This window comes from Lepidochelys olivacea (assembly GCF_965140295.1).
Source record: "Lepidochelys olivacea isolate rLepOli2 genome assembly, chromosome: 1".
NCBI lineage: Eukaryota > Metazoa > Chordata > Testudines > Cheloniidae > Lepidochelys > Lepidochelys olivacea.
Window position 1 is genome coordinate 312524130 of NC_140411.1, and position 27067 is coordinate 312551196.

At 41.9% G+C, this 27067-nt stretch overlaps 1 protein-coding gene across 1 annotated transcript in view; it reads left to right on the forward strand.

Moving 5' to 3' along the window:
* Positions 1-26841, forward strand: part of LOC311526505 (ADP-ribosylation factor-like protein 8B) — a 52211-nt gene extending 25370 nt beyond the window's left edge. The window contains exons 3-7 of the mRNA XM_084639633.1: positions 11106-11179; positions 18807-18900; positions 21356-21423; positions 23792-23862; positions 24910-26841. Of these exons, the coding sequence (XP_084495759.1) occupies positions 11106-11179; positions 18807-18900; positions 21356-21423; positions 23792-23862; positions 24910-24959 (357 nt within the window). The 3' untranslated portion in view covers positions 24960-26841. The remainder of the gene's footprint in view (positions 1-11105; positions 11180-18806; positions 18901-21355; positions 21424-23791; positions 23863-24909) is intronic.
* Positions 26842-27067: the final 226 nt, after the last annotated feature.

Below are 27067 nucleotides of genomic sequence, written 5' to 3' on the forward strand. Positions count from 1 at the left end.
GTATACCTATCCACAGAGATGATTTGAAGGAAATTTCCATTGTTACTTTAATTGAACTGCTTTTTCCCATTTCCTTGACAGTGAAGTTGAGTATTTCCTGAGTGCTATTCCCACTGTGCTAGATGAACAGTTACTGATAATTACTGCCTTTATATTGTGACTTTGGGAATTGGCATTAAATATTATAGGTGTGCCTAGGACCTCTGTAGAAGCACCTTATTCCTCCCTACTTGTCAGTGTACACTATAATGTTGTCAGAAATTGCTGGTGTATGTTGCCCTGTGAGCAGCACACTAGAAATCTGTTAATCTCTGCACTGTCCAAGGATTTAGTCTCTCCCTGGGGAGTTTGGTTCCCATCTCTGTTTCTACAAGATTTCCTGTTTTTACTTCTGAAAACAGTTTTTTTTGTTTAAATCCTGTCTGGTTGCAAAGATAACCTTCTGAGTAGAAATAAATGTGGTTGTATGGAGGCAGACATTGAAAGAACAGCATAAGACAAAACTACCCTTTCCCTTCCTGCAACTTTCTATTACCGGTCAAATCTTTCCACAATAAACGCTTATCAAAAAACCACCAGTGCATTGAGTCTCTAATCCACCTACAGCTTTCCACACTCTTAAGCCTGCCTCCAACTGCATTCCTGCTCCCTTGCTAAAACTTTCCTGGGCACAAAAGGGAAAGATTTTCCCCTTAAACCTGTTATTCAGCAGGATAGCTGGAATTTTAAGAAAGAGTTTTACGCCCAGATAAAGTATGGAAATTGGACAAGAGGGATTCCTGTTTTTGAAGAATTTGATTTAACAGATCAGTGTAAGGACACTAAAAGGAATGGTGAATTTAAAGCATACTGATTACCCTAACTTGCTAATTAAAACATTAACTAGTGTTTGTACTGGACAGCCCTCTCAGAATATGAAACACTTCTTATATGCTAAGAATTATTACTCCACAGAAACAGGAATGAATGAAACAATTTATAAATTTCTGTGGGGAATATGATCTGCCTCTGAGATTTAGTCTGAACAACATCTGCTTAATGTGATTTACATATCCTCTTTAGCAATGCATCCACCTAACAAAGAATCTTCCTCCTTATTCTACTCCTGGGGGAATTCTGCACCTGTGCATAATTAGTAAGCCATGTGTACTTTTAATTTTTGCACAGAAAAAAGCTGTTGCTGAAAAATTGCTGCAGTTCCACCTTTTGCCCACCATAGGGCACTGTGGCAATAGAACACAGCAGCTGTTCCCAGCCAGCTAGGGGGGAGAGAGTCTGCAGAACCTTTCTCACAGTGCCTGTAGGGCCAGGTCGGGAGATGGGCTTTGGGGAGACAGTGTCAGACTGCTGGAAGGTCAGATGGGCTCATAAGGGCTAGTGGGGGAGGACAGACTGGGGCAGGGGCTGAATGGGAGTGGAGGCACAGGGCTACATGGGGCGGGGATGCAGGGCCACTTGGGATGGGGAGAGTGGGTGTCTGAGTGGGGGTGGAGGGACACATATGCCTGATTGAATGGGAGAGGCCAGGGGTCAGCCAGGGTCTGCATGGGGGAAGCTCCCTAACAGTCCGTCCCCATCTCCCCCCCCCCCCCGCCCAAAACCTGTTCCATACTTTTCCCACCCATACCCAGCAACCCTCCAAGTTCACACCTAAGCTTCTTCCCAGCAATTATTTCCCTCTCACTGCTCTGTCACCCCAACTCTCCCCAGCCGTTGCACTGCTTCTGGGGAGTGCGGGAAATATGGTTCTCTATTGTAGTTTAAATGAATCGTTACTCAGAGTTCTATGTTAATAGGCCTACTAAGGAATCTGTTTTTCAAAAAACATTTTCTGAATCTTTTTTGTTGTCTGCATTGTTACAGACATACTTGCTGACAGGTATTTTGAAATAAATGACCAAAAATAATTGAAACTGGTGTGATTATATTGTGTTATTTTTACAAATAAAATATGCAGAATTTTAAAATCTTGTGCACTGAATTTTTAATTTTTTGGTGCAGAATTCCCCCAGGAGTAGTATTCATTTTGGACATACTCCAGGGCATTTTCCAGTTCTTCAGCTGTGCTGGTCAACTTGGGATAATCTTGCCTATAAAATGTGGCCATTCTAGTCATGAGGGATCAAAGAAGACTGCAGTAACAATTTAAAGTCTAATCTACATTTAATATCACCTAGCACAGTGGTTCTCAGCCACGGGTCCGGGGCCTCCTAGGGGGCTTTGAGAAGGTTTCAGTGGGGCCTGTCAGCAGGGCCAGCATTAGACTCACTGGGGCCCACGGCAGAAAACTGAAGCCCCACTGCATGGGGCTGAAGCCCAGGTCCCTGAGTCCCGCCACCTGGGGCCAAAGCCTGAGCAATGTGGCTTTGTGGGGGCCCATGTGGCATGGGGACACAGGCAGTTGCCCTGCTTGCTACCCCCTAACGCCGGCCCTAGCTTTTATATGCAGAAAACCGGTTGTTGTGGCACAGGTGGGCCATGGAGTTTTTATAGCTTGTTGGGGAGGCCTCAGAAAGAAAAAAAAAAAAGGTTGAAAACCCCTGATCTAGACAGTTTGATTTTTATAGTGAGTTGTATCTTGTGCTATTCAGTCATGGCTTCCCTCCTTTACCAGTATATACCCAACACATAGATTTTCCCTGTATCAGCGGTCCCCAAATTGTGGGACGGATCCCCCTGGGGGGCACAGGGGAACGTTTGCGGGGTGGGGGTGCTCGGCAGGAGTGCCACCCATCCCTGCACTGTCACCAGGTCTGCTCCAGCCCCAGCTCAGGCCCGAGCCACAGCCTTGGCTCCTGGGCCCTAGCCTCCAACCCAAGGCCCCACTCCCAAGCGTGGCTCCAGCTCCTGACCACGGCTCCAGCCCCACTCCCAGCTGCATGAACAGGTTCCATTACAGGTAAGGGAAGGCATGACTGAGAAAAATTGGGGACCACTGCCCTATACACTGAATACTGTGATGCAAAAATGAGTTATGTACTCCGCATACAGGGCATGCACAAGAATACATTTCTATGACCAAGTCGAATGTATGTCTTGAGTCACCATCTAAGCATGTATCTTTAACCCATGTCTTTCCTCCCCTTTCCTCTTCCTGGTGTATGTTATATCCTCATTTGTCTGTCACATCTGTCATTTGGATTGTGAGCTGTTTGGGGCAGAGGCCTGTGTTTTCTATGGAGTACCTACCACAGTTGTGGGCTCTGTAAAATGATAAATAAGCATAAGAAGGATGGTACTAGTATGAACAATAGTTACCTAATCATTTTTATTTGGATAGGTAAAGGGGTACAGATGGCAGTTCATACACTACCCATTTTTCTAGTTAATCAGTTTTGTCTGTTTTCTTTCCCTATTAGCGATAACATCAGTGTCTCCAGTTATAGATTAAATGTTTTCCAAATCCTGTCAAATACATTCGTACCATTTTGCATGCTGTATGCCATTCTCCAATGGACTGCCAACAGGTTTATTGAGAAAACTGATTCATACTCAGTTGGAGATAACTTGTCTTTCCAGTGTTTCAGGATGATTCTGCTGATTAGACTAATGCTCATATATCTGAAGAAATATTGCATAGATCAGGTATATTGTATCACTGTATAGGGTGGAACTGATATCTTTGTATCTCAGATTCTCATTTTTACTCCAAGCTACAGCGATTGAATGGATAAGACAGAGTCCGTCTGGGCAAAAATTACATTGAGGAAGAAAACTACTGGAGCCTCCCCTGGGATAGTGCTTGGGGTGTGCTATAGACTGCCGGGATCTAATTTGGATATGGATAGAGCCCTCTTTAATGTTTTTAATGAAGTAAATACTAATGGAAACTGCGTGATCATGGGAGACTTTAACTTCCCAGATATAGACTGGAGGATGAGTGCTAGTAATAATAATAGGGCTCAGATTTTCCTAGATGCGATAGCTGATGGATTCCTTCAGCAAGTAGTTGCTGAACCGACTAGAGGGGATGCCATTTTAGATTTGGTTTTGGTGAGTAGTGAGGACCTCATAGAAGAAATGGTTGTAGGGGACAATCTTGGTTTAAGTGATCATGAGCTAATTCAGTTCAAACTGAACGGAAGGATTAACAAAAATAAATCTGCAGCTAGGGTTTTTGATTTCAAAAGGGCTGACTTTCAAAAATTAAGGAAATTAGTTAGGGAAATGGATTGGACTGAAGAACTTACGGATCTAAAGGCAGAGGAGGCCTGGGATTGCTTTAAATCAAAGCTGCAGAAGCTATCGGAAGCCTGCATCCCAAGAAAGGGGAAAAAATTCATAGGCAGGAGTTGTAGACCAAGCATGTTGGATGAGCAAGCATCTCAGAGAGGTGAGTAAGAAAAAGCAGAAAGCATACAGGGAGTGGAAGATGGGAGGGATCAGCAAGGAAAGCTACCTTATTGAGGTCAGAACATGTAGGGATAAAGTGAGACAGGCTAAAAGTCAAGTAGAGTTGGACCTTGCAAAGGGAATTAAAACAAATAGTAAAAGGTTCTATAGCCATATAAATAAGAAGAAAACAAAGAAAGAAGAAGTGGGACCGCTAAACACTGAGGATATAGCAGAGGTCAAGGATAATGTAGGCATGGCCCAATATCTAAACAAATACTTTGCCTCAGTCTTTAATAAGGCTAAAGAGGATCTTAGGGATAATGGTAGCATGACAAATGGGAATGAGGATATGGAGGTAGATATTACCATATCTGAGGAAGAAGCGAACCTCGAACAGTTTAATGGGACTAAATCAGGGAGCCCAGATAATCTTCATCCAAGAATATTAAAGGAATTGGCACATGAAATTGCAGACCCATTAGCAAGAATTTTTAATGAATCTGTAAACTCAGGGTTTGTACCATATGATTGGAGAATTGCTAACATAGTTCCTATTTGTAAGAAAGGGAAAAAAAAGTGATCCGGGTAACTACAGGCCTGTTAGTTAGATATCTGTAGTATGCAAGGTCTTAAAAAATTTTTGAAGGAGAAAGTAGTTAAGGACATTGAGGTCAATAGTAAATGGGGCAAAATACAACATGGTTTTACAAAAGGTAGATCGTGCCAAACCAACCTGATCTCCTTCTTTGAGAAAGTAACAGATTTTTTAGACAAAGGAAATGCAGTGGATCTAATTTACCTAGATTTCAGTAAGGCATTTGATACCATGTCACATGGGGAATTATTAGTTAAATTGGAAAAGATGGGGATCAATATGAAAATTGAAAAGTGGATAAGGAATTGGTTAACAGGGAGAAAAAATCTAGTGCGGTCTTGGGATGCATCAGGCGAGGTATTTCCAGTAGCGATAAGGAGGTTTTAGTACTGTTATACAAGGCACTGGTGAGACCTCACCTGGAATACTGTGTGCAGTTCTGGTCTCTCATGTTTAAGAAGGATGAATTCAAACTGGAACAGGTACAGAGAAGGGCTACTAGGATGATCCGAGGAATGGAAAACTTGTCTTATGAAAGGAGACTCAAGGAGCTTGGCTTGTTTAGCCTAACTAAAAGAAGGTTGAGGGGAGATAAGGTTGCTCTCTATAAATATATCAGAGGGCTAAATACCGGAGAGGGAGAGGAGTTATTTAAGCGCAGTACCAATGTGGACACAAGAACAAATGGATATAAACTGGTCATTGGGAAGTTTAGACTTGAAATTAGACGAAGGTTTCTAACCATCAGAGGAGTGAAGTTTTGGAATAGCCTTCCAAGGGAAGCAGTGGGGGCAAAAGATCCATCTGGCTTTAAGATTAAACTTGATAAGTTTATGGAGGAGATGGTATGATGGGATAACATGATTTTGGTAATTAATTGATCTTTAAATATTCATGGTAAATAGGTCCAATGGGATGTTAGATGGGGTGGGATCTGAGTTACTACAGAAAATTCTTTCCTGGGTATCTGGCTGGTGAATCTTGCCCATATGCTCAGGGTTTAGCTGATGGCCATATTTGGGTCGGGAAGGAATTTTCCTCCAGGGCAGATTGGAAGAGGCCCTGGGGGTTTTTCGCCTTCCTCTGTAGCATGGGGCACGGGTCACTTGCTGGAGGATTCTCTGCTCCTTGAAATCTTTAAACCACGATTTGAATACTTCAATAGCTCGGACATAGGAGAGAGGTTTTTCACAGGAGTGGGAGGGGGAGATCCTTGATGATGCGTTGGAGAGGTTTTAGTTGCGGGCTGAAGGTGATGGCTAGTGGCATTCTGTTATTTTCTTTGTTGGGCCTGTCCTGTAGTAGGTAACTTCTGGGTACTCTTCTGGCTCTGTCTGTTTCTTCACTTCAGCAGGTGGTCATTGTAGTTGTAAGAATGCTTGATAGAGATCTTGTAGGTGTTTGCCTCTGTCTGAGGGGTTGGAGCAAATGCGGTTGTATCGTAGAGCTTGGCTGTAGACAATGGATCGTGTGGTGTGATCTGGATGAAAGCTGGAGGCATGTAGGTAGGCATAGCGGTTAGTAGGTTTCCGGTATAGGGTGGTGTTTAAGTGACTGTTGCTTATTTGCACCATAGTGTTCAGGAAGTGGATTTCTTGTGTGGACTGGTCCAGGCTGAGGTTGATGGTGGGATGGAAATTGAAATCATGGTGGAATTCCTCAAGGGTTTTTTTTCCGTGGGTCCAGATGATGAAGATGTCATCAGTGTAGCGCAAGTAGAGTAGGAGCATTAGGGGACGAGAGCTGAGGAAGTGTTGTTCTAAGTCAGCCATAAAAATGTTGGCATATTGTGGGGCCATGCGGGTACCCATAGCAGTGCCGCTGATTTGAAGGTATACATTGTCCCCAAATGTGAAATAGTTATGGGTGAGGACAAAGTGACAATGTTCAGCCACCAGGTTTGCCGTGACATTATCGGGGATACTGTTCCTGACGGCTTGTAGTCCATCTTTGTGTGTAATGTTGGTGTAGAGGGCTTCTACATCCATAGTGGCTAGGATGGTGTTTTCAGGAAGATCACCAATGGATTGTAGTTTCCTCAGGAAGTCAATGGTGTTAAAGCTGTCCACAGACATACATAAGAGATTGTAACTGAAGTCACTAGTTTATTGCTTGTATTCTGTCATTTCTGCTATTTTGTTTAATGTTTTATTTTCCTTTCTTTAATAATAATAGCCATGATTAATACTTGTGATTATTTTGCTTAGTCTTGATCACTGTGTCCTCTAAGGTATGTAAAAGAACTCCTATGACTAAGTAGTGGGAGTCACCCCACTGAGTTGGCTTTAAGAGAAACAATAAAAGATGACCTAGCATTTCTTGTTTCTCAGGACTAAAATATCTTTACTAATTTTTAAAATAAAATAACTTGTCATCCAAAAATTTAAAATTACCCTTTTTCTACCCCACATAAGGTAGAAAAAAGAGTCCCATCTGCTCCTGGGGGTTATCAAACCAGTTCCCCTTCCTTCATTGGGAAAATAATCTACTCCAGATACCTTCTGGTACTCAAAAATAGAGGAGGATGGAGACCAATCCTGGATCTCAGAGCTTTGAACACATTCATCCAAAAGCAGAGGTTCAGGACAGTAACACTACCAACAATAATACCATTGTTTGATCCATGGGACTGGTTTGTGGCCCTCCACCTTCAGGATTCATATTTTCACATAGTGGTGCATCCAACTCACAAACCCTTCTTGCAGTTTATTGGCAATGAGTGAGTGCTTCCTTTTTGCTTCTCAGCTTGCCCAAAAGAGTCTTTATGAAGGTCTTCTCAGTAGTGGCAGCCTAACTACAATTGGGTATAATGGTCTTCCCCAGTCCAGATGAGTGACTCTTCAATGGTTGGTCATTCCTTGAGGTTCAGTCCACAACCAACAAGTCCTATGCCCTTTTCTACTCACTGGTGCTGAGGCTTAGCATGGAGAAATCCACTCTGATATCCATTCAGTACATTGAGTTCATCGGGCCACTGTGGATTCCATGATTGCCAGGGCTTGCTTACCTATGGACAGGTTCAACACTATGTCCAACCTGATCTCCAAGCTCCAGCTGAGCCCCCAAGACATAGCGAGTACCTGGCTGCAATTACTGGGTTGTATGGCAACCTGTACATTCGTAACACCTCATGCCAGACTGCATTCCTGATGTCTTCCAGCCTGGTTCAGGACTGTCTACATACTGAACAAATACAACTTGTCCGAGTGGGTGCAAGAGTCCTTACAGAGTTTGTCCCACTCTTGCATCCTACCCCAATAAGGATTATAACCACAGATATCTCCCTGTTAGGCTGAGGGACTCACCTCCAGGACCCTATGGCTCAGGGCAGATGGACTTTTCAGGAATCTGCCCTACACATCAGTTCATTGTTCATGCAGCCACTTATTACACGTAATGGAGGGCAAGTTAGTCAGGATCATGGCAGATAACAGAGTGGCCATGTGTTACATAAACCACCAGGCAATAAAATTGTGGAACTGGTGCATAAATCACCAAGTAGGTATACTGCTGAGATGTCGATCAGGTCTGCAGAACCATAACAAACACATTTTGCTAGGATCACAAATTGGAGCCAAACAATCCAATCCTATTGGAAATATTCTTCACCTGGGGGATTCCTGGAGATAGACCTCTTTGCAAAGTGCCACAAATTTTGCTCAAGGGGAGGACACAGCCACGGTTCCCTAATACAGTGGTCCCCAACCTGTGGGGCACACTCCCTAGGGGGTGCATAGAAATATTAAGGGTATGTGATGGAACCCAGGTCAGCCCCCATGGGGGGCAGGAAGGGAGTACCACCCATCCACGGCCTTGGTTCCTGGCCCCAGCCTTGGTTCCACTTCTGGATGTGGCCCCAGCCCCGGCTCCCGGCCCCGGCTCCCAACCACGATTTGGGGGAGGGGGAGTGGACCACTGCTCTAGTGGAGATGATTTCCTCATCTCTTTGCCACAAATTTTTGCTCTATGCTTGTCCCCCCACACTGTTGTTTCTTCAAGTCTTGAACAAGATAAAACAAGAAATTTGAGATCATCTTCGTAGCACCAGCTTGGGCAAGGTAGATACGGTTCTCAGACCTGATTCGTCTGTCATTATGGCCACCACTTCTTGGACTTCTGACAGCAGACCTAATGACTCCGGGATCAGGGAGACTGAGCCACCACAATCTCCCCATACTACATCTTGAGGCCTGTCTCCTGGAGGTTCTTGGGCATAGAAATGGATTGATCTTTCAAAATATGGAACGTACTGTTGAATAGTAGGAAACTGTCCATGAGAGAGACTTACATGCAAAAATGGAAGCAGTTCCACTCCTGGACAAACCAGCAGGCATTGTCTCCTTCCAAGTCACGTCTCAGTCACATATTTGACTACCTGCTGAGTTTAAAAACCACAGGTTTGTCACTCAGCTTCATCAAAGTCCAGCTAGCAGCTATTATAGCTTTTCACCTATCTGTTGATGAGGTTTCAGTGTTTGTGTATCCCATGTCTACGTTCATTAAGGGCTTACCAACTTCTTCCCACACATCAGAGACCCTGTGGTGCCTTGGAACCTTAATCTCATTCTCAGTGTCTTAAGGAGACCATGCTAAAATCCATAAAGACATTCACTCCTCTATTTCTCTTTCAAAATCTCCTTGCTCATAAGAGAGTAGTGGATTAGGAGCTCTTGTGGAGGATCCATCCTATGTGGTATTTTACCAGGACAAAGTGCCTATGCCCCTATCCTCATTTCCTGGCAAAGATCTCCTCTGGCTTCCATATTAACCAAGACATTCAATTGTAAGTCTTCTACTCTAAACCTCACAACTCTAGGGAAGAAGTTAGTCTTCACGCTTTGGAGCTCTCATGGTCTACCTACAAAGAAATATGCCCTTTAAGGCCTCTCTTAAGCTTTTTGTCTCTTTCATGGACACAATGAAGGCAACCCCTGTTTCCACCCAAAGACTATCAAAATGGATCTCAGTTTGCATAATGTCATGCTAAAAAATCTCTGGCATGTGATGCCCCTTCTGGGATGGCTGCCCATTCACCAGGGTGCAGCCCACCTCTGTCGCCCTGTTTAAGAACACTCCCATCGCAGATTATGATAAAGCTGCCACCTTGGCATCCATTCACATCTTTTTGCAGCACTACACTATTGTGTATGCTTCCAGGGCAGATGCAGTCTTTCAAATGGCTGTTCTTCAATCTGTACTAAATTGAACTCCTCAGCACCTGTCCCCATAGTTTGGACACTTCTTGAGAATCACCTGAAGTGGAGTACCCATAGGGACAACTACTCAAAGGAGAAGGAGAGGTTACTTACTTGTACAGTAACTGGAGTTCTTTGAGCTGTTTTGTCCCTATGGATGCTCCACTACCCACCCTCCTTCCAGTCTGCTTCAGAGTCCTTGCTTCTGGCAGGATTTCATCTTGGAGAAGGGATTCAAGTGTCATCGGATCTGCTGTCCCCACTATACCCTCAGATTGGGACATGAAACTGTACAGTGGATGGACCACTCAGACAATGCTAACAAAATCTATTATCAGAGGTTCATGGGCGTACACACCTGACACTGAGCACCCATAATGACAAAACATCTCAAAGATCTCAAACATCTCCAGTAGCCTTTGCTTCCATTGAAGTCAGTGGGGCTACTCACATGCTTACGGTTAAGCATGTGCATAAGTGTTCGCAGGATTGTGGCCTGAGTGATTATTTTCAACCTATTAAACTCTTTTTTGTAGAATGTATGTATATTTGAGCTTTTCTTTTCATGTGGTGAACTGATTAGTCATATGTCTCATCACTGAGTGGTTCTCCAACTTTGCAATTGACTATCATTTTCTTTCTTCTTCTGATTGTCTTGACCTCATATCTTTAAAAGCCTCGTCAGCGATCAAATGTGAAAACTATTGAGATAATAGAGGTAGCCAGATTAGTCCATCATTACACTGGCTCATTCTTTTCCCCACCCAGCTTTTTACTGTCTGTCCTTCATGTCATTGGAGGGCTAATGCATCCTTTCTTCCAGTCTCCTTACCCTCACACATACCGTTGTTAATGTGATTGAACAACTTCATCTTTATAGACATTAAAATTTAACTTAAGACTTCTGTTCTAATTTCTAAATCTCTGTTCATGCTAATGGTATATTCAGAATAACATCAGAAGCCTTTTTTCCCCTCCAGGTATGGGACATTGGGGGACAGCCAAGGTTTCGAAGCATGTGGGAGCGCTATTGCAGAGGAGTCAATGCAGTTGTGTAAGCTTCTTCATGTATCTCTTTACAAATCAATGATTTAAATATTTTTTGTAATATTGCCAATTTCCACTTTCAGTCCCCTCCACCTACAGATATTTCTCAGTCATTTACCTCTTTTGTGTGACTGCCTGCTTTCCATCATGGTTATATGTTGAATTTAACTTGGTAGACAGTGCTTTAAACCTTAAAACAAAAAAAGCTTTAAAACATGGAGTAGCTTTTTTCAACATTTAGTCTCTGGCCCCAAAAATAGATGAATTAACCATACTTGTGGATACGATTGTGTTACAGAGGTCGCTACTGTCATTGAATCGGTGAATTTTGCCATTTGTTTCAGTTTGACGCTGCGAGAATGCCTTAAAATGCACCATTCCATCCCTGTAAAACTGTTCAATTTTTTTACTTGTAAGAACTAGAAGTATATGGAAAAAAAAACAAAATAAATTTACTAACATTTGTTTGACTGTAAACAAAGTGAGTGGTGGTGAATGCAGTCTTCCAGCAACAGTAACTAAGAATGTAACATCATGTGGCCTTCATTAAATTTCACAAGTAAGAGTCATGCATCTTGTAAAAGAAGGGCTTATAGCGATTAATTTGAAATTAGACTAGGAGAACAACAGCAAACAAAAAAAAAATTAGCAAAGTAGCAAAATCAAGCGCTAAGCAGTAACCAGAGCAGTACATTCCGTGAAAGTGGAGGAAAGTTATTTTTTATGTCATGCAATGTACCTGTTGATTTTATGAGAAAGGCTGGCTGTGATAAGTATAAAGAAAAGGAGTACTTGTGGCACCTTAGAGATGAACCAATTTATTTGAGCATAAGCTTTCGTGAGCTACAGCTCACTTCATCAGATGCATACTGTGGAAAGTACAGAAGATCTTTTTATACACACAAACCATTAAAAAATGGGTGTTTACCACTATAAAAGGTTTTCTCTCCCCCCACCCCGCTCTCCTGCTGATAATAGCTTATCAAAAGTGATTACTCTCCTTACAATGTGTATGATAATCAAGGTGGGCCATCTCCAGCACAAATCCAGGGTTTAACAAGAACGTCTTGGGGGGAGGAGGTAGGTAAACACAAGGGGAAATAGGTTACCTTGCATAAGGACTTAGCCACTCCCAGTCTCTATTCAAGCCTAAGTTAATTGTATCCAATTTGCAAATGAATTCCAATTCAACAGTCTCTCGCTGGAGTCTGGTTTTGAAGTTTTTCTGTTGTAACATCGCAACTTTCATGTCTGTAATCGTGTGACCAGAGAGATTGAAGTGTTCTCGGACTGGTTTATGAATGTTATAATTCTTGACATCTGATTTGTGTCCATTTATTCTTTTACGTAGAGACTGTCCAGTTTGACCAATGTACATGGCAGAGGGGCATTGCTGGCACATGATGGCATGTATCACATTGGTGGATGTGCAGGTAAATGAGCCTCTGATAGTGTGGCTGATGTGATTAGGCTCTGTGATGGTGTCCCCTGAATAGATATGTGGGCACAGTTGGCAACGGGCTTTGTTGCAAGGATAGGTTCCTGGGTTAGTGGTTCTGTTGTGTGGTATGTGGTTGCTGGTGAGTATTCGCTTCAGGTTGGGGGGCTGTCTGTAGGCAAGGACTGGCCTGTCTCCCAAGATTTGTGAGAGTGTTGGGTCATCTTTCAGGATAGGTTGTAGGTCCTTAATAATGCGTTGGAGGGGTTTTAGTTGGGGGCTGAAGGTGATGGCTAGTGGCATTCTGTTATTTTCTTTGTTAGACCTGTCCTGTAGTAGGTGACTTCTCGGAACTCTTCTGGCTCTATCAATCTGTTTCTTCACTTCCGCAGGTGGGTATTGTAGTTGTAAGAATGCTTGATAGAGATCTTGTAGGTGTTTGCCTCTGTCTGAGGGGTTGGAGCAAATGCGGTTGTATCGCAGAGCTTGGCTGTAGACAATGGATCATGTGGTGTGGTCTGGATGAAAGCTGGATGCATGTAGGTAGGAATAGCGGTCAGTAGGTTTCCGATATAGGGTGGTGTTTATGTGACCATCGCTTATTAGCACCATAGTGTCCAGGAAGTGGATTTCTTGTGTGGACTGGTCCAGGCTGAGGTTGATGGTGGGATGGAAATTGTTGAAATCGTGGTGGAATTCCTCAAGTGCTTCTTTTCCATGGGTCCAGATGATGAAGATGTCATCAATATAGCGCAAGTAGAGTAGGGGCGTTAGGGGACGAGAGCTGAGGAAGCGTTGTTCTAAGTCAGCCATACAAATGTTGGCATACTGTGGGGCCATGCGGGTACCCATAACAGTGCCGCTGATTTGAAGGTATACATTGTCCCCAAATGTAAAATAGTTATGGGTAAGGACAAAGTCACAAAGTTCAGCCACCAGGTTAGCCGTGACATTATCGGGGATAGTGTTCTTGACGGCTCATAGTCCATCTTTGTGTGGAATGTTGGTGTAGAGGGCTTCTACATCCATAGTGGCCAGGATGGTGTTATCAGAAAGATCACCGATGGATTGTAGTTTCCTCAAGAAGTCAGTGGTGTCTCGAAGGTAGCTGGGAGTGCTGGTAGCGTAGGGCCTGAGGAGGGAATCTACATAGCCAGACAATTCTGCTGTCAGGGTGCCAGTGCCTGAGATGATGGGGTGCCCAGGATTTCCAGGTTTATGGATCTTGGGTAGTAGATAGAATATCCCAGGTTGGAGTTCCAGGGGTGTGTCTGTGATTTGATCTTGTGCTTTTTCAGGGAGTTTCTTGAGGAGTTTCTTTTGGTAACTTTCAGTGGGATCAGAGGGTAATGACTTGTAGAAAGTGGTGTTGGAGAGCTGCCGAGCAGCCTCTTGTTCATATTCCTACCTGTTCATGATGTCAACAGCACCTCCTTTGTCAGCCTTTTTGATTATGATGTCAGAGTTGTTTCTGAGGCTGTGGATGGCATTGTGTTCTGCACGACTGAGGTTGTGGGGCAAGTGATGCTGCTTTTCCACAATTTCAGCCCATGCAAGTCGGCGGAAGCACTCTATGTAGAAGTCCAGTCTGCTGTCTCAACCTTCAGGAGGAGTCCACCTAGAATCCTTCTTTTTGTAGTGTTGGTAGGGAGGTCTCTGTGGATTAGTATGTTGTTCAGAGTTGTGTTGGAAATATTCCTTGAGTCGGAGATGTCGAAAATAGGATTCTAGGTCACCACAGAACTGTATCATGTTCGTGGGGATGGGGGGGCAGAAGGAGAGGCCCCGATATAGGACAGCTGCTTCAGCTGAGCTAAGAGTATAGTTGGATAGGTTAACAATATTGCTAGGTGGGTTGAGGGAACCATTGCTGTGGCCCCTTGTGGCATGTAGTAGTTTAGAAAGTTTAGTGTCCTTTTTCTTTTGTAGAGAAGCAAAGTGTGTGTTGTAAATTGGGGACAGTGTATACCTTCAAATCAGTGGCACTGCTGTGGGTACCCTCATGGCCCCACAGTATGCCAACATTTGTATGGCTGACTTAGAACAATGCTTCCTCAGCTCTCGTCCCCTAACGCCCCTACTCTACTTGCGCTATATTGATGACATCTTCATCATCTGGACCCATGGAAAAGAAGCACTTGAGGAATTCCACCACGATTTCAACAATTTCCATCCCACCATCAACCTCAGCCTGGTCCAGTCCACACAAGAGATCCACTTCCTGGACACTACAGTGCTAATAAACGATGGTCACATAAACACCACTCTATACAGGAAACCTACTGACCGCTATTCCTACCTACATGCATCCAGCTTTCATCCAGACCACACCACATGATCCATTGTCTACAGCCAAGCTCTGCGATACAACTGCATTTGCTCCAACCCCTCAGACAGAGGCAAACACCTACAAGATCTCTATCAAGCATTCTTACAACTACAATACCCACCTGCGGAAGTGAAGAAACAGATTGATAGAGCCAGAAGAGTTCCCAGAAGTCACCTACTACAGGACAGGCCTAACAAAGAAAATAACAGAATGCCACTAGCCGTCACCTTCAGCCCCCAACTAAAACCCCTCCAACGCATTATTAAGGACCTACAACCTATCCTGAAAGATGACCCAACACTCTCACAAATCTTGGGAGACAGGCCAGTCCTTGCCTACAGACAGCCCCCCAACCTGAAGCGAATACTCACCAGCAACCACATACCACACAACAGAACCACTAACCCAGGAACCTATCCTTGCAACAAAGCCCGTTGCCAACTGTGCCCACATATCTATTCAGGGGACACCATCACAGGGCCTAATCACATCAACCACACTATCAGAGGCTCATTCACCTGCACATCCACCAATGTGATATATGCCATCATGTGCCAGCAATGCCCCTCTGCCATGTACATTGGTCAAACTGGACAGTCTCTACGTAAAAGAATAAATGGACACAAATCAGATGTCAAGAATTATAACATTCATAAACCAGTCCGAGAACACTTCAATCTCTCTGGTCACACGATTACAGTCATGAAAGTTGCGATATTACAACAGAAAAACTTCAAAACCAGACTCCAGCGAGAGACTGTTGAATTGGAATTCATTTGCAAATTGGATACAATTAACTTAGGCTTGAATAGAGACTGGGAGTGGCTAAGTCCTTATGCAAGGTAACCTATTTCCCCTTGTTTTTTCCTACCCTTCCCCCCCCCCCCCCCCCCCGATGTTCTTGTTAAACCCTGGATTTGTGCTGGAAATGGCTCACCTTGATTATCATACACATTGTAAGGAGAGTGATCACTTTAGATAAGCTATTACCAGCAGGAGAGTGGGGTGGGGGGAGAGAAAACCTTTTGTAGTGGTAAACACCCATTTTTTCATGGTTTGTGTGTATAAAAAGATCTTCTGTACTTTCCACAGTATGCATCCGATGAAGTGAGCTGTAGCTCACGAAAGCTTATGCTCAAATAAATTGGTTCATCTGTAAGGTGCCACAAGTACTCCTTTTCTTTTTACGAATACAGACTAACACGGCTGTTACTCTGAAACCTGTGATAAGTATATTGGAAGTGCAACTCATAAGCGCAAATGAGAGGCATTACAAATGGATGAAGATAGAAATTTTTAAAAAAGCAGAAAGCTGTTTAATATCAAGACCGAAGAGCAGCTTTACAGGAGAAATGTAGTGTTCAAGTTAACAGAAGTCTTCTCTGCTGCAAATATTCCCCTGAATACCCTCGACAATCCAAAACTGTGAGAAGGTTTTTAGAGAGCAAGGTAAGTGTTATACCAAGTGCAGATCAACTTAGAAAGTTTTACCTCCCCAAAATGTTTGACTGGCATTTTGAAGAATTTAAAAGAAAAGTTGCAGTCCTGTGAATGAATTAGCATTGTGGCAGATGAAACAACCAATTCTGAAGAAAGATGCGTGCGTAACATTCTTGCCGTCCCATTCCCGCAAGCAGTGATAATGCAGGTGAACTCAAGCTGGGTGTTTTTTTGTTACACTGTAAAGTTTTGGAAGTAGTTGATTTAAAAACAGTCAGCAAAGCAATACAGGAAATTGTTGAAAAATCCACAATACCGTTTGATTCCATCACTGAGTTTGTGACCGATAATGCCACCTACATGGGAAAAGCTTGGGATTGAGGTTTGAAACCTTTGTTTTTAAATGCTGTATCTCTTACATGCATGGCACATTTGCTTAACCTTCTGGGCAATCTGAGGAGGAAGATACTATTGAAAGTAAATGAATTAGTTGTGTCTGTGAAACATGCTTTCACTGCCTGCCCTGCCAGAAAAGCCCAGTTCTGCATGTTTCTAATGGAAATAGCACAAAGTCCTTCCATCTTACCAACCCCCATAATAACCATATGGAACAGCTGGTTCAATGCGGCCCTTTATCACATTGGACACACTGAAGATTATGTTTCATATTTTTTACAGAGGAGAATGGTTATAGCAGTAGTTCAAGTTTTCAAGAGATCGTTATCCTTGCCAATCCGCAGCATTTATTGAAGAACTCCAGGCTCTAAAAGAGTTTGCACCCCAAATCATGAACATGCTTACAGCTTATGAAGAGCTCACAGTTCTTGCTCATGAAGTCAAAAATTAAGTGTGTGACCCTGCATTGTGGGTAGAGAGCTGCTCTGAATCTTGCCAACACCCAGCAGCAAAACCAGCACTCTTGGAAAGCTCAAACAACAACAACAAAAAAGGTGTCATACATGGACACTGACTCAACCTCCCACTGTCACCCATCTGCTGCTGCTTTCTTCGGGCATGCCGTGTATTTGAGCCAAACCAAGCAAAACACCTTGAGGTTTGTGAAAGCACAGAATTTGAAAATATACCATTGTTTGAAGACAAAATTGCTGCACTTAGAAGATTGGGCTTGCTATGGAGCAGTTCAGGAATTGAGGAAAGAGCATGTTTTCCAGTTCTAAAGAAGTATGATGGCCAGATTCCCAGCTCTGTCAGCAGTTGCCCTGCGATACTTAGCATTACCAGTCAACGATGTTGATGCCAAATGCTCCTTATCCTATTAAAAATGTGCTTGGTGTCAATAGACACCACATAAAAAATAACTTCTTATACCAAAATTGCAACAGTTTGTACAAGGGACTTAACAAAAATAACTGATTCTTTTTAGTAATATAGCTTTTCATTATTTTTGTTTGAAAATTGATTGCACACAATGCATATATAATTTCAAAATAGTTTACTTTGACAAGGAAATGAAAATTATTGCGTTAACATTACACTGTAATACTTTGTTAAATTGTTAGGCAATTTTTGTTGCCATGCCCATACTCTGATTTTGTACATTTTTACCATAATTGTTCCGTGAACGTTGCCTAATTTTACTGTGACAAAATCATATCCATAGTCGTACTAAAATTCAACAAGAAGAATCTACTTGGTCACTAACACTATCTTTTGTGTAAAAGTGGGATCATTTTCTTAACCCAGTCATTCTTGGTCATATGCAGTGAGTTAAACCGATGGCCAGATTTTGGAGGTTGGGAGAAAATTTCTCTCAAATGGTCTATTGGAAATAACATGGGAACATTAGAAGGATATACACTTGTAGAATTTAGGAACCTGATCCAGATCCCATTGATGTTAATGAAAAGGCCAGGCCCAAAAATCAGGCCCTAGATGAAGATCTATTAAATTATCCAGTCAGTCCCCTCGCTTATGCAAGATTATTCCCTACACTTCAATTATTCCTGGAGATTTTGATTCTCACATACGTATTTGCCGGGTGCACATGCTTCACGTCCGTTTGCCCGATATAGTTTAGTAGGTGGTGGTTCCTTATGCTTGGAGTGTAATACTGCCCATCTCCTGCCAACTGAGAAGGTTACTCCAAAAAAAATCTTTTTTTAAACTATGTTTGGATCTGACAAGTCATTAAGTAAAAGGACGTGGCACACGTATATGGTATATTTTGCACATCCAGCATCCTTTGTATTGCAATCAATTACATTTTCCAGAAATTTCTGTCTTCCCACAACCTGTATTTAATTTTCTTTTTTTTCTTTATTCCCAATGAAATAGGAAAAATTGATATTTCAAAAATCATCTGCTCAGTGGGGGAGGAGTGGGTACATTGGACACATTTCAGATATTTTTAATAATGTTTTCTATGTGTAATGGATAAAAGTACAAGTGACAATTTTCCCATTTTAGTTACATGGTGGATGCAGCAGATTTAGAAAAAGTAGAAGCTTCGAAAAATGAACTACACAGCTTAATAGACAAGCCACAGTTGCATGGAATTCCAGTAAGTGTTTTTGAGTTTTTGTATTTATGTAATTGGTCTGCTATGGTGTCATTGATATTCAGACATGAATAAATGGATTTATTTACTTACTTAATTGTTCACATGTGAATTTAGACTTTATAGCTTGAGTCTGGGATTTTCAAAGAAACCTAAGGGCACCTGACTCCCAGTGAACTCCATTCCCTGAAACCTTTGAAAATCCCAGCCCAAATGTGATGCAGGTTGGCTATACAACACTAGAACTGGTTGGACATTTTTTTCACTGAAGTGGTTTTTTGATGAAAAATGCCATTTTTGTCAAAATTGAAAAGTTGCATAAAACACATCCATTTCAATAGAATTTTGTTTAGAAAAAACAGAAGTGAAGCTTTTTAATAATGTTGAAATGTAGTGTTTTGACATTTTCAGAATGAACTATTTTGATTTTGTTTCAAAATTACTTTTTTTTATATTAAATTATTTTTTTTTAAAAAAAGGTCAAAATCTGAATGAAATGCTTTGATCGACCTGAACTATTTTTTGTCAGACTTTTATTTTCCATTACATTTAGAAATGTTGTGGCTTTATTCCTTTTCAGAATGGAAAAAACCTCGAAATCGCAGAATTTCCCACAAAACATAAAATCCAGTTCTGTTTTTGTGAGAATTTGTGACAGTTTTCCACAGAGCTCTGGTTATTATCACATGGTATCACTGCTACAGTGTGTGTTTGTACATCTTCTGGTGTGAGGGTCAATAAAAATTTGGAGGTGGATTGAGCCTATCAAATTAATTGCACATAGGGCATTATCAGTTGGTAATACTTTTCAGTCAGTACCAGTGTGGGCCAGATTTGAACTGGTGACCCAGAGATATTAGTAGCAATATCTTAAGATGTATGAGACTTGTCTTTGTAGAGGCTGGTTAGCAGACCTCAAGCATGAAGTAGTCATCCGCTTCTACAGGTCAAGGAAGATGTTGGCTGCAAAGTAAAAACATGTAAATATAAAAAAGAATGCAAAAATTAATCTGTCCTCAAGCAGGATCTTGACTTTTGGCAAAGAATAATGTGAGCTTGAAGCACCATTAAGTAACTGAGGAGGTGGAACTGAATGTTTTGTTAAAAATAATTTGCAATTTTATAATAGGTTATCCTCAGCCTTACATCATTCTTCTGTCTGGATACTGATATCAGCAAAAGAGGACATGGGGCCCATCCACAGAGATGATGTTTTGGGAAGGAAAATAGATTGTTCTCTGACCCAGGACAAAGAGTATTAGGAACGTAGGGCTATTGCTTGGCCCCTGCGTATTTTCTATGGGCAACTACTTCCAGTTCTGACCAGTCATTGACCTAGGAAAATGCTAGCTAAAAGAGAGCTGGATGAGAAGGAGTAGACAATAAACTGACATCCAGATAATTGCAGTAAGATGAGATTTGCAGAATGAATCCAGACAAAATTTCTGATCCCACCCACTATTGCAACAGAAAGATTTGAGACCCCCCTCTGTAACCTCACTGCATATTATTGGACGAGTCAACTAGGGAAGAGAAAATAGAACTGCAGCCAGGATTTACAAGGACAGGGACAAAAAAGTAGGGAGCTCCTATTTCAGTTTTTCGTCAGATTTCCCCATACTGTTGTGCTCCTTACCTACTGAGCATGAGGAGATTGAAAGGGATCTGAGATTTTTAGCAGTGCATAATGAAGTTCCTTTCCTTTTGTGTGCTGTTATATCACAGTCTGTGGGTCCACCTAAATTTTCAGGTTGCAATAGTATGTCGTTTTTACTTATTAGTTTGTTGCAAGTAACTAGTATTGAACTATTCTTTATTTACTGCAGTTATTCCTTGGCATAATAGTAAGATAGTGTTATTAACCCAAGGATGACAATGAATGAATTTTAATGTGTTATTTCATTTTAATCTGGACTTTTACTTGCAGTTGTGACATACATTAAAACAGTAATGTGACCATGATTTTAAAACCCCTCCATCTCTTATTTTGTCTTCCATTAAAATATACAGGAAGTTTATCCAGTGTTAAGTTATACATGGTGCACTTTGTACTCTTTATGCAGTTCTGTGAGCACAAGCATCTATTTTATTTTATTTTTTCTTACATCTCTTACCTAGTTCTAAATGGAGGCTCCTATGACTGCTTCTGCATGGAAGGGATACGGGGTGGGGGAGGGAATATGGCACTGGCTGCTTTTTGTGTGCCTAACTTGAAGCACCTTAAAGGGTTGTAATTTTGAGCCTGTGAATGCTCAACCCTTTGTGAAAATCGGGCCCTTTTAAGGTGTGTTCCATGTGGAACACAAATATCACTAGTCACTTTTGAGAATGTAGGCCATCATGTCTTAAATATTTAGGTGTTAAAGGTAATAGAATGAAATTATGATACTAAATAGTTAATAAAATAAAAAAAAATTACATGAAATTTACATTAATTTGAATGTGAATTATTTCACAGGTGCTAGTCCTTGGAAATAAAAGAGACCTTCCTGGTGCACTGGATGAAAAACAGCTAATTGAGAAATTGTAAGTAGCTGGCCTATCTAAATAGTTGGGGCATTCTGAAACACTGTTGTGTAAAGGCAAAATCATTGGAAGCGTGCTACAGTGACAGATTCTATTTTACATTCTCAGATGCTCCAATTTAGCTGCACTGGTATCTAAAATAGCAATGGTTGATGACTGAGGAAACCACTATTGAATCTTTCCTTCTGATAGTTTCAGTTGTATAAAGTTGTTTCAGATATCTTTTTTTTCCTCATCACTGAAGATGCAACTAATGTAAAGAGTTTTGTTCCTTCTTACGCTATCCAGGATGCATTGTAATGGCAGTTTTATGCTTGACTGTTGTTAGAAGAGAGTCATTTGAAACTATTGTCTGTAAACTTAAGCAACTCAATATTTTTGGCATACAACCAAAGCACATAGCTTTTGATTACTGAAACTTGCTTAAATTATTACAGTGGGTAAGGGAAATCTACTTTTGTACAAAGAAGTCTAATACATAGGGACCTAAACAAATTCCTGGCCATGAAAAATGGGTCATGGGCCATGAAATCAGATCTCCCCAGTGAAATCTAGCTATTGGAAGGAAGGGGGAGGGAGCAGGGCTCAGGACACCTAGCATGCACCGGACTCCAGCTGCTAGTCCCAACGGGGCTGGGGAGGGACAGGACTTTCTCTTCCTCTGCAGGGACTGCTTCCAGTGGGAGATCAGACCCACCTCTGGGTACCTCCCACAGCTGCAGGAAAATCCGCAGCAAGGTGGGTCTGATCAGTGATGAGCTGCCAAAAGCTGAAGAACAGGTTCCTTCAGTCGCTCTGGGTCTTCGGCAGCACTTCGGCAGCAGGCCCTTCAGTCGCTCCGGGTCTTCGGTGGCACTGAAGGACCCATTGCAGAAGGCCAGGAGCAAGTGAAGGACCCGCCACCAAAGTGCCACCGAAGACCTGGAGCACCTCTGGGTGAGTAAAAACTAAAAAGGGATTCTCAGGGGAGCCTCCCCAGCCGAGAGCTCAGGTGGGCCGTACAGGACAGTCCTGTGGTGCGGATGTGGCCCGCGGGCCGGAGTTTGCCCACCCCTTTAACAACCGGTTCTAAACTGGCTTCAAAATTTAACAACCGATTCACGCGACTCCAGCTCGCCGCTGGGTCTGATCTCCCTCCCTCCCCTCCGAGAGCAGCCATGCAAGGAAAGAGGAAGTCCCTTCCCTCCCCAGCCCCACCAGGACTAGCAGCTAGGAGCCCCTGTCTGGGACGCTCACAGCAACATGGGGGAGATCAGACCCATCTCCAGAAACCTACCCTAGCTGCAGGAAGCTCCATGGCTGCTGCCTTCTGAGCCCAACGGGTGGCAGAGAAGTGAGAGTGGCAGTCCCGCAAGCCCTTTTTGGGTCGGAATCCCCATGGTTACAACACTGTGAAATTTCAGATGTAAACATCTGAAACCATGAAAATGACTAATTTTAAAATCCTATGACCATGAAATTGACCAGGATGGACTCTGAATTTGGTAAGGCCCTGCCAATACAGCAGTAATTTTGCTTAAATAAGTTTGTGCATCAAACCACTTTTTCATTTGTGGGATGCAATCCCTTTTGAAAAAGAATTCAGAGAGGAAGGATGGTCCAGTGGTTAGGGCACTAAGATGGGACTCGGGGGACCAGAGTTCAATTCACTGCTCTACCAAAGACTTCCTTTGTGACCTTGGACAAGTCACTTAACCTCTCTGTGCCTTAGTTTCACATCTGTAAAATGGGGATAATGGCAGTTCCCTACCTCACAGGGGTGTTGTGAGGATAAATACATTATAGACTGTGAGACACTCAGACACTAAATAGTGGGGGACATATAAGTACCTAAAAAAGACTAAAAATATTATTTAAAATACAGATTTTTTTCCCCCACAGGCAGCATCCACATTTATACAGGAATCTTAGATCCTTAGTTCTTAACCTAGTAAACTTCGCATGGTGTTGTGAACCTCCCAAAGATTGCTGTTGAGCTCCTTTGAATACTATTGTTGCAAAATGTTGTAAACTCATAAAAACGTTGGTTTCTGATACAAAAGGGTGAAAGTTTACCTTTTAAGACAAGGCATTGTTTCCTAGTTACTACTAAGAAATATTGTCTCAGACATATGGATACCTACTCTTTTCTATCTTTCTCTATTAAACCTGGCTTAATCAGAAAGGCTTTGAAGCCCTTAAAACATTTAACACTTTAAAAAATGCACTTATTGTAAGCAATAGTGGAGTTTTAAAGTTGCATGTCAGAGGTTAGAGTTTGGCCCTTTGAATACAAATTTGCAAACTTAACTTAGTGGATTGTGTGGAAAATGCTTGGGTTTGGTTTTGTGCAATAATAAAACTACTTAATGGAATTTCCTTTCTATAGAAACCTTTCAGCTATTCAAGACCGAGAAATCTGCTGCTATTCTATTTCCTGTAAAGAAAAGGATAACATAGGTAAGCATGTTATTTTGACAATACTTTCTGTGCACTACTTACATTATGATTGAGATTTTAATGGGGAGTGAGCATCCAACTCCCTTAGGCAGCTTTATAGCTGGAGACGTTTTGACCCAAGCCTGTTATTAAAGCAACCCTTCAAAACAGTCTAGAAATTTTAGGAAGCAAATAGAGTAGTCAGACAGACATTTAGTTCTGCAGAAGATCATTAAATTACTTTAATTGAAGCCTTGAAGATGCATCTTAAACATAAACTAAATATATTATACAATTTGTGGTACTTGCAGACTGTTATTTCTTGGATAGAAAGATACCAGTATGTTATCTAATTTAATAAACTTCTGATGGATACTGGTCTTGTAGGCAGCTGTCAAGTAGATGTTACTCCTAGGGGCTGCTGCAGACTTTTAAGCTTTAAGTCCTCTGTACTAGAACGTCTTTGAGTTCAAAGACATCCCAACTAAGCACTAAGGAGTTCACTATTTCCCAGACCACTTATTTAAATATTGGATGTTTTTCCATTCTTTAGCAAAATAGTGCCAGACCCTCAGCTGGTGTAAATCAGTGGAGCCCCATGGACCCAATGGAATTATATCGATTTACATCCGCTAAGGATCTGCTTGACTCTTCTATCCTACACAAAGCTGGAGAAGAGCAGGGCAAGGAGAAGTAATCCCTTGTCTTCGGCAGAGCAATAGAAATCATTACCATGCCCTAACCCAGTACTCCCTGCCCCTGCTCCCCTCCTCCCATGGAGCCTGATAAACAAATAGGGAAAACTGTGGGAACTCTCATCTTGAGCATATCACAGCGGGGGATGGGTCATGTGTAAAGTGCCCAAGACTGTAAGCTACCTGTGAAGGTCTTGGCCTTGAAACATACCCCAACAACACCCCAAAAGCTTGATGACAATTTTCTTCTCTCCTCACTCTTTTGAAATGGATATAAAGTCAAATGTGAGGCTTCTGGGTTTTTTTATTGTAACGACCTTCTAGCATTCTCATGTCCCTTCATAGATTATTTGTTTTTTATCTGTCCTTGCAGACATAACATTACAGTGGCTTATTCAGCACTCCAAATCAAGGCATTGTTGAAGAAAACTTTTGCTGAAGATAACTTTTCTTTCCAAATCTCACTGGTCCCCACCTGCTATACACTATTGAAAAGATAAGGAATGAAACTAAATACTACCAGGACTCACTTTCACTAGATTTGTTAACAAATGTAAAATTTCAGTCAATTACGGCCTTTAAAAAACAAACATACAGACATCCAGAATGTCTGTATGTCTGTCTGTCTGTCCTAAAAGCCTTAATATAAAACTGAAAAAAATGAATACTTTTTCTGAGCTGGAATGTTTTGAGTTTATGCATGTGAATTGTCAACTGTTCAGTAATTTTTTTAAATATGAAGCTGAATAAACTGCACAATAGAAACTGGTGTGTCTTATTGTAAGGCGTATTGCAGAGATGATAAACATATGCGCACAGTATTTATGGTTATGTTGCTATTAATATCTATTTTCAATTGCCAATACTGAGTTAGTTAGTTCTTGAATATTCAAATCTTCCTTTTTTTAAAAAAAAGAACGTATCAATCAAAATGTTGTTTAAATGGCCAGATGTGGAAAAGAGCTGTTTAAGAATTTGCACATTTATAATCGGGTACCATAGTCTCCTCATAGGCATAAATGACTCATATTCATTTGTCTGTTTTATGTAAAAAAAAAATCCCTTTCTCCACGTTGTGGCAAATCCCACTCCACACTCTAGTAGCTGACATTGAGTGTGTGACTGCAGTGAAAGTGATGTGATGTCCCACCACGTGGGTGAAACAGGATGCCTGGCTTCATGCAGGGAGGTAGATGTATTAGATCCCTACAACAGCTGCCCATCAGCACCAACATATAGAGGAGTAGGCCAGAGCGCATGGATCTATGACCGCACAGACTGACTAGCCATCCTACCCTTCACACCCTCTATCGATTGGCCATTTCCTCCCTGAGGCTGCAGCAGCACTCCAAGTGGTTCTAGTGCTGTTGTGTGGCCTATCAGTGGAATATTCTTTCCCTCCCTGGCCCCTGCAGAACTCTCCAGCACACAGCCTAGGTCCTTGGGCTCTGTACTGGGATTAGGATTTGCTCCTTTGCCAACAGGCTAAAGAAGCAGTTAATTCTTTTTATATTACTGTGTGTACCTTATTATTCTTCAATCCCATACATTAGTGATATCCCCCTGCCCTGAAATGCATTCTTATGGAACCTGTTGTATATGTACACAGATCAATATGATTCTATTAATGGAACTTTAAGGCGCAAATAGTGAGTAGACCTTCAGAGGTAACCAAGAGAGCTGACCAAGGGCTAAATCTTTCCTTTAGATGTTTGCAGGTGCAGCATGGAGAAAAGCTGTTGGGTTTACTGGTCTAAAGATGGCATGTGGAGAGATGGCTACAGCAGTCAACATAAAGTGGTTATATATTTGAGCACTACTTAAACATTATATGTACAAATGATATAAATGGTAATAATTTTGATGCAGCTTCAGTTTGAAGATGCTTTTTGGATGTAGCTTTAGTGAGTCATTCCCAGTACCATGCTAAACAAAGCTGATGGAATCTTATTTTACTGTCTACCAGTGCCACTGCAATCAAGATTGGCTCTTCTGTCAAACCCCCTATTTTCAGGGGCATATAGCTTGTTTGTAAATGTTTGCAGCATGCTGGTATTTGCATGCAAAGTCACAGTCTGGAAACCATTTTGTCTAGCAGCTAAAAGAAAATAATGTGGCCACTTTACAACTTCGAACAGGAAAAACAAAAATGCAAGTGTCTTGGGCTGGGGTATTTTTGTTTTCTTATAAACAACATTGATTCCAAACTTGGACAAGTAACTGTAGTTTAGTAGTCTAATTGCCTTTGGTATTTTGAAAACCAGCACTAGTGACAAAACTAATAAATCTTGAACAGTGATTACCAGCCATGCTCAGTTTTTGTCTTTTTAAGGGACGGGGCTACTGCTGCTGCTGGAGGCAGAACCTCAGCACATCCCAGAATCATGTTGTGCATGCCACAAAGCGAGCTGCATCCACGCCAAAGGTCTCCATCACTACCAGGACTGTGCTGCTTGTCACGAGGGGATAGCTCCCTGAGAACGTTCTATGCTTCTGCTTCTGCATGGGGAGTTCCAGGGGTGTGTATCCAT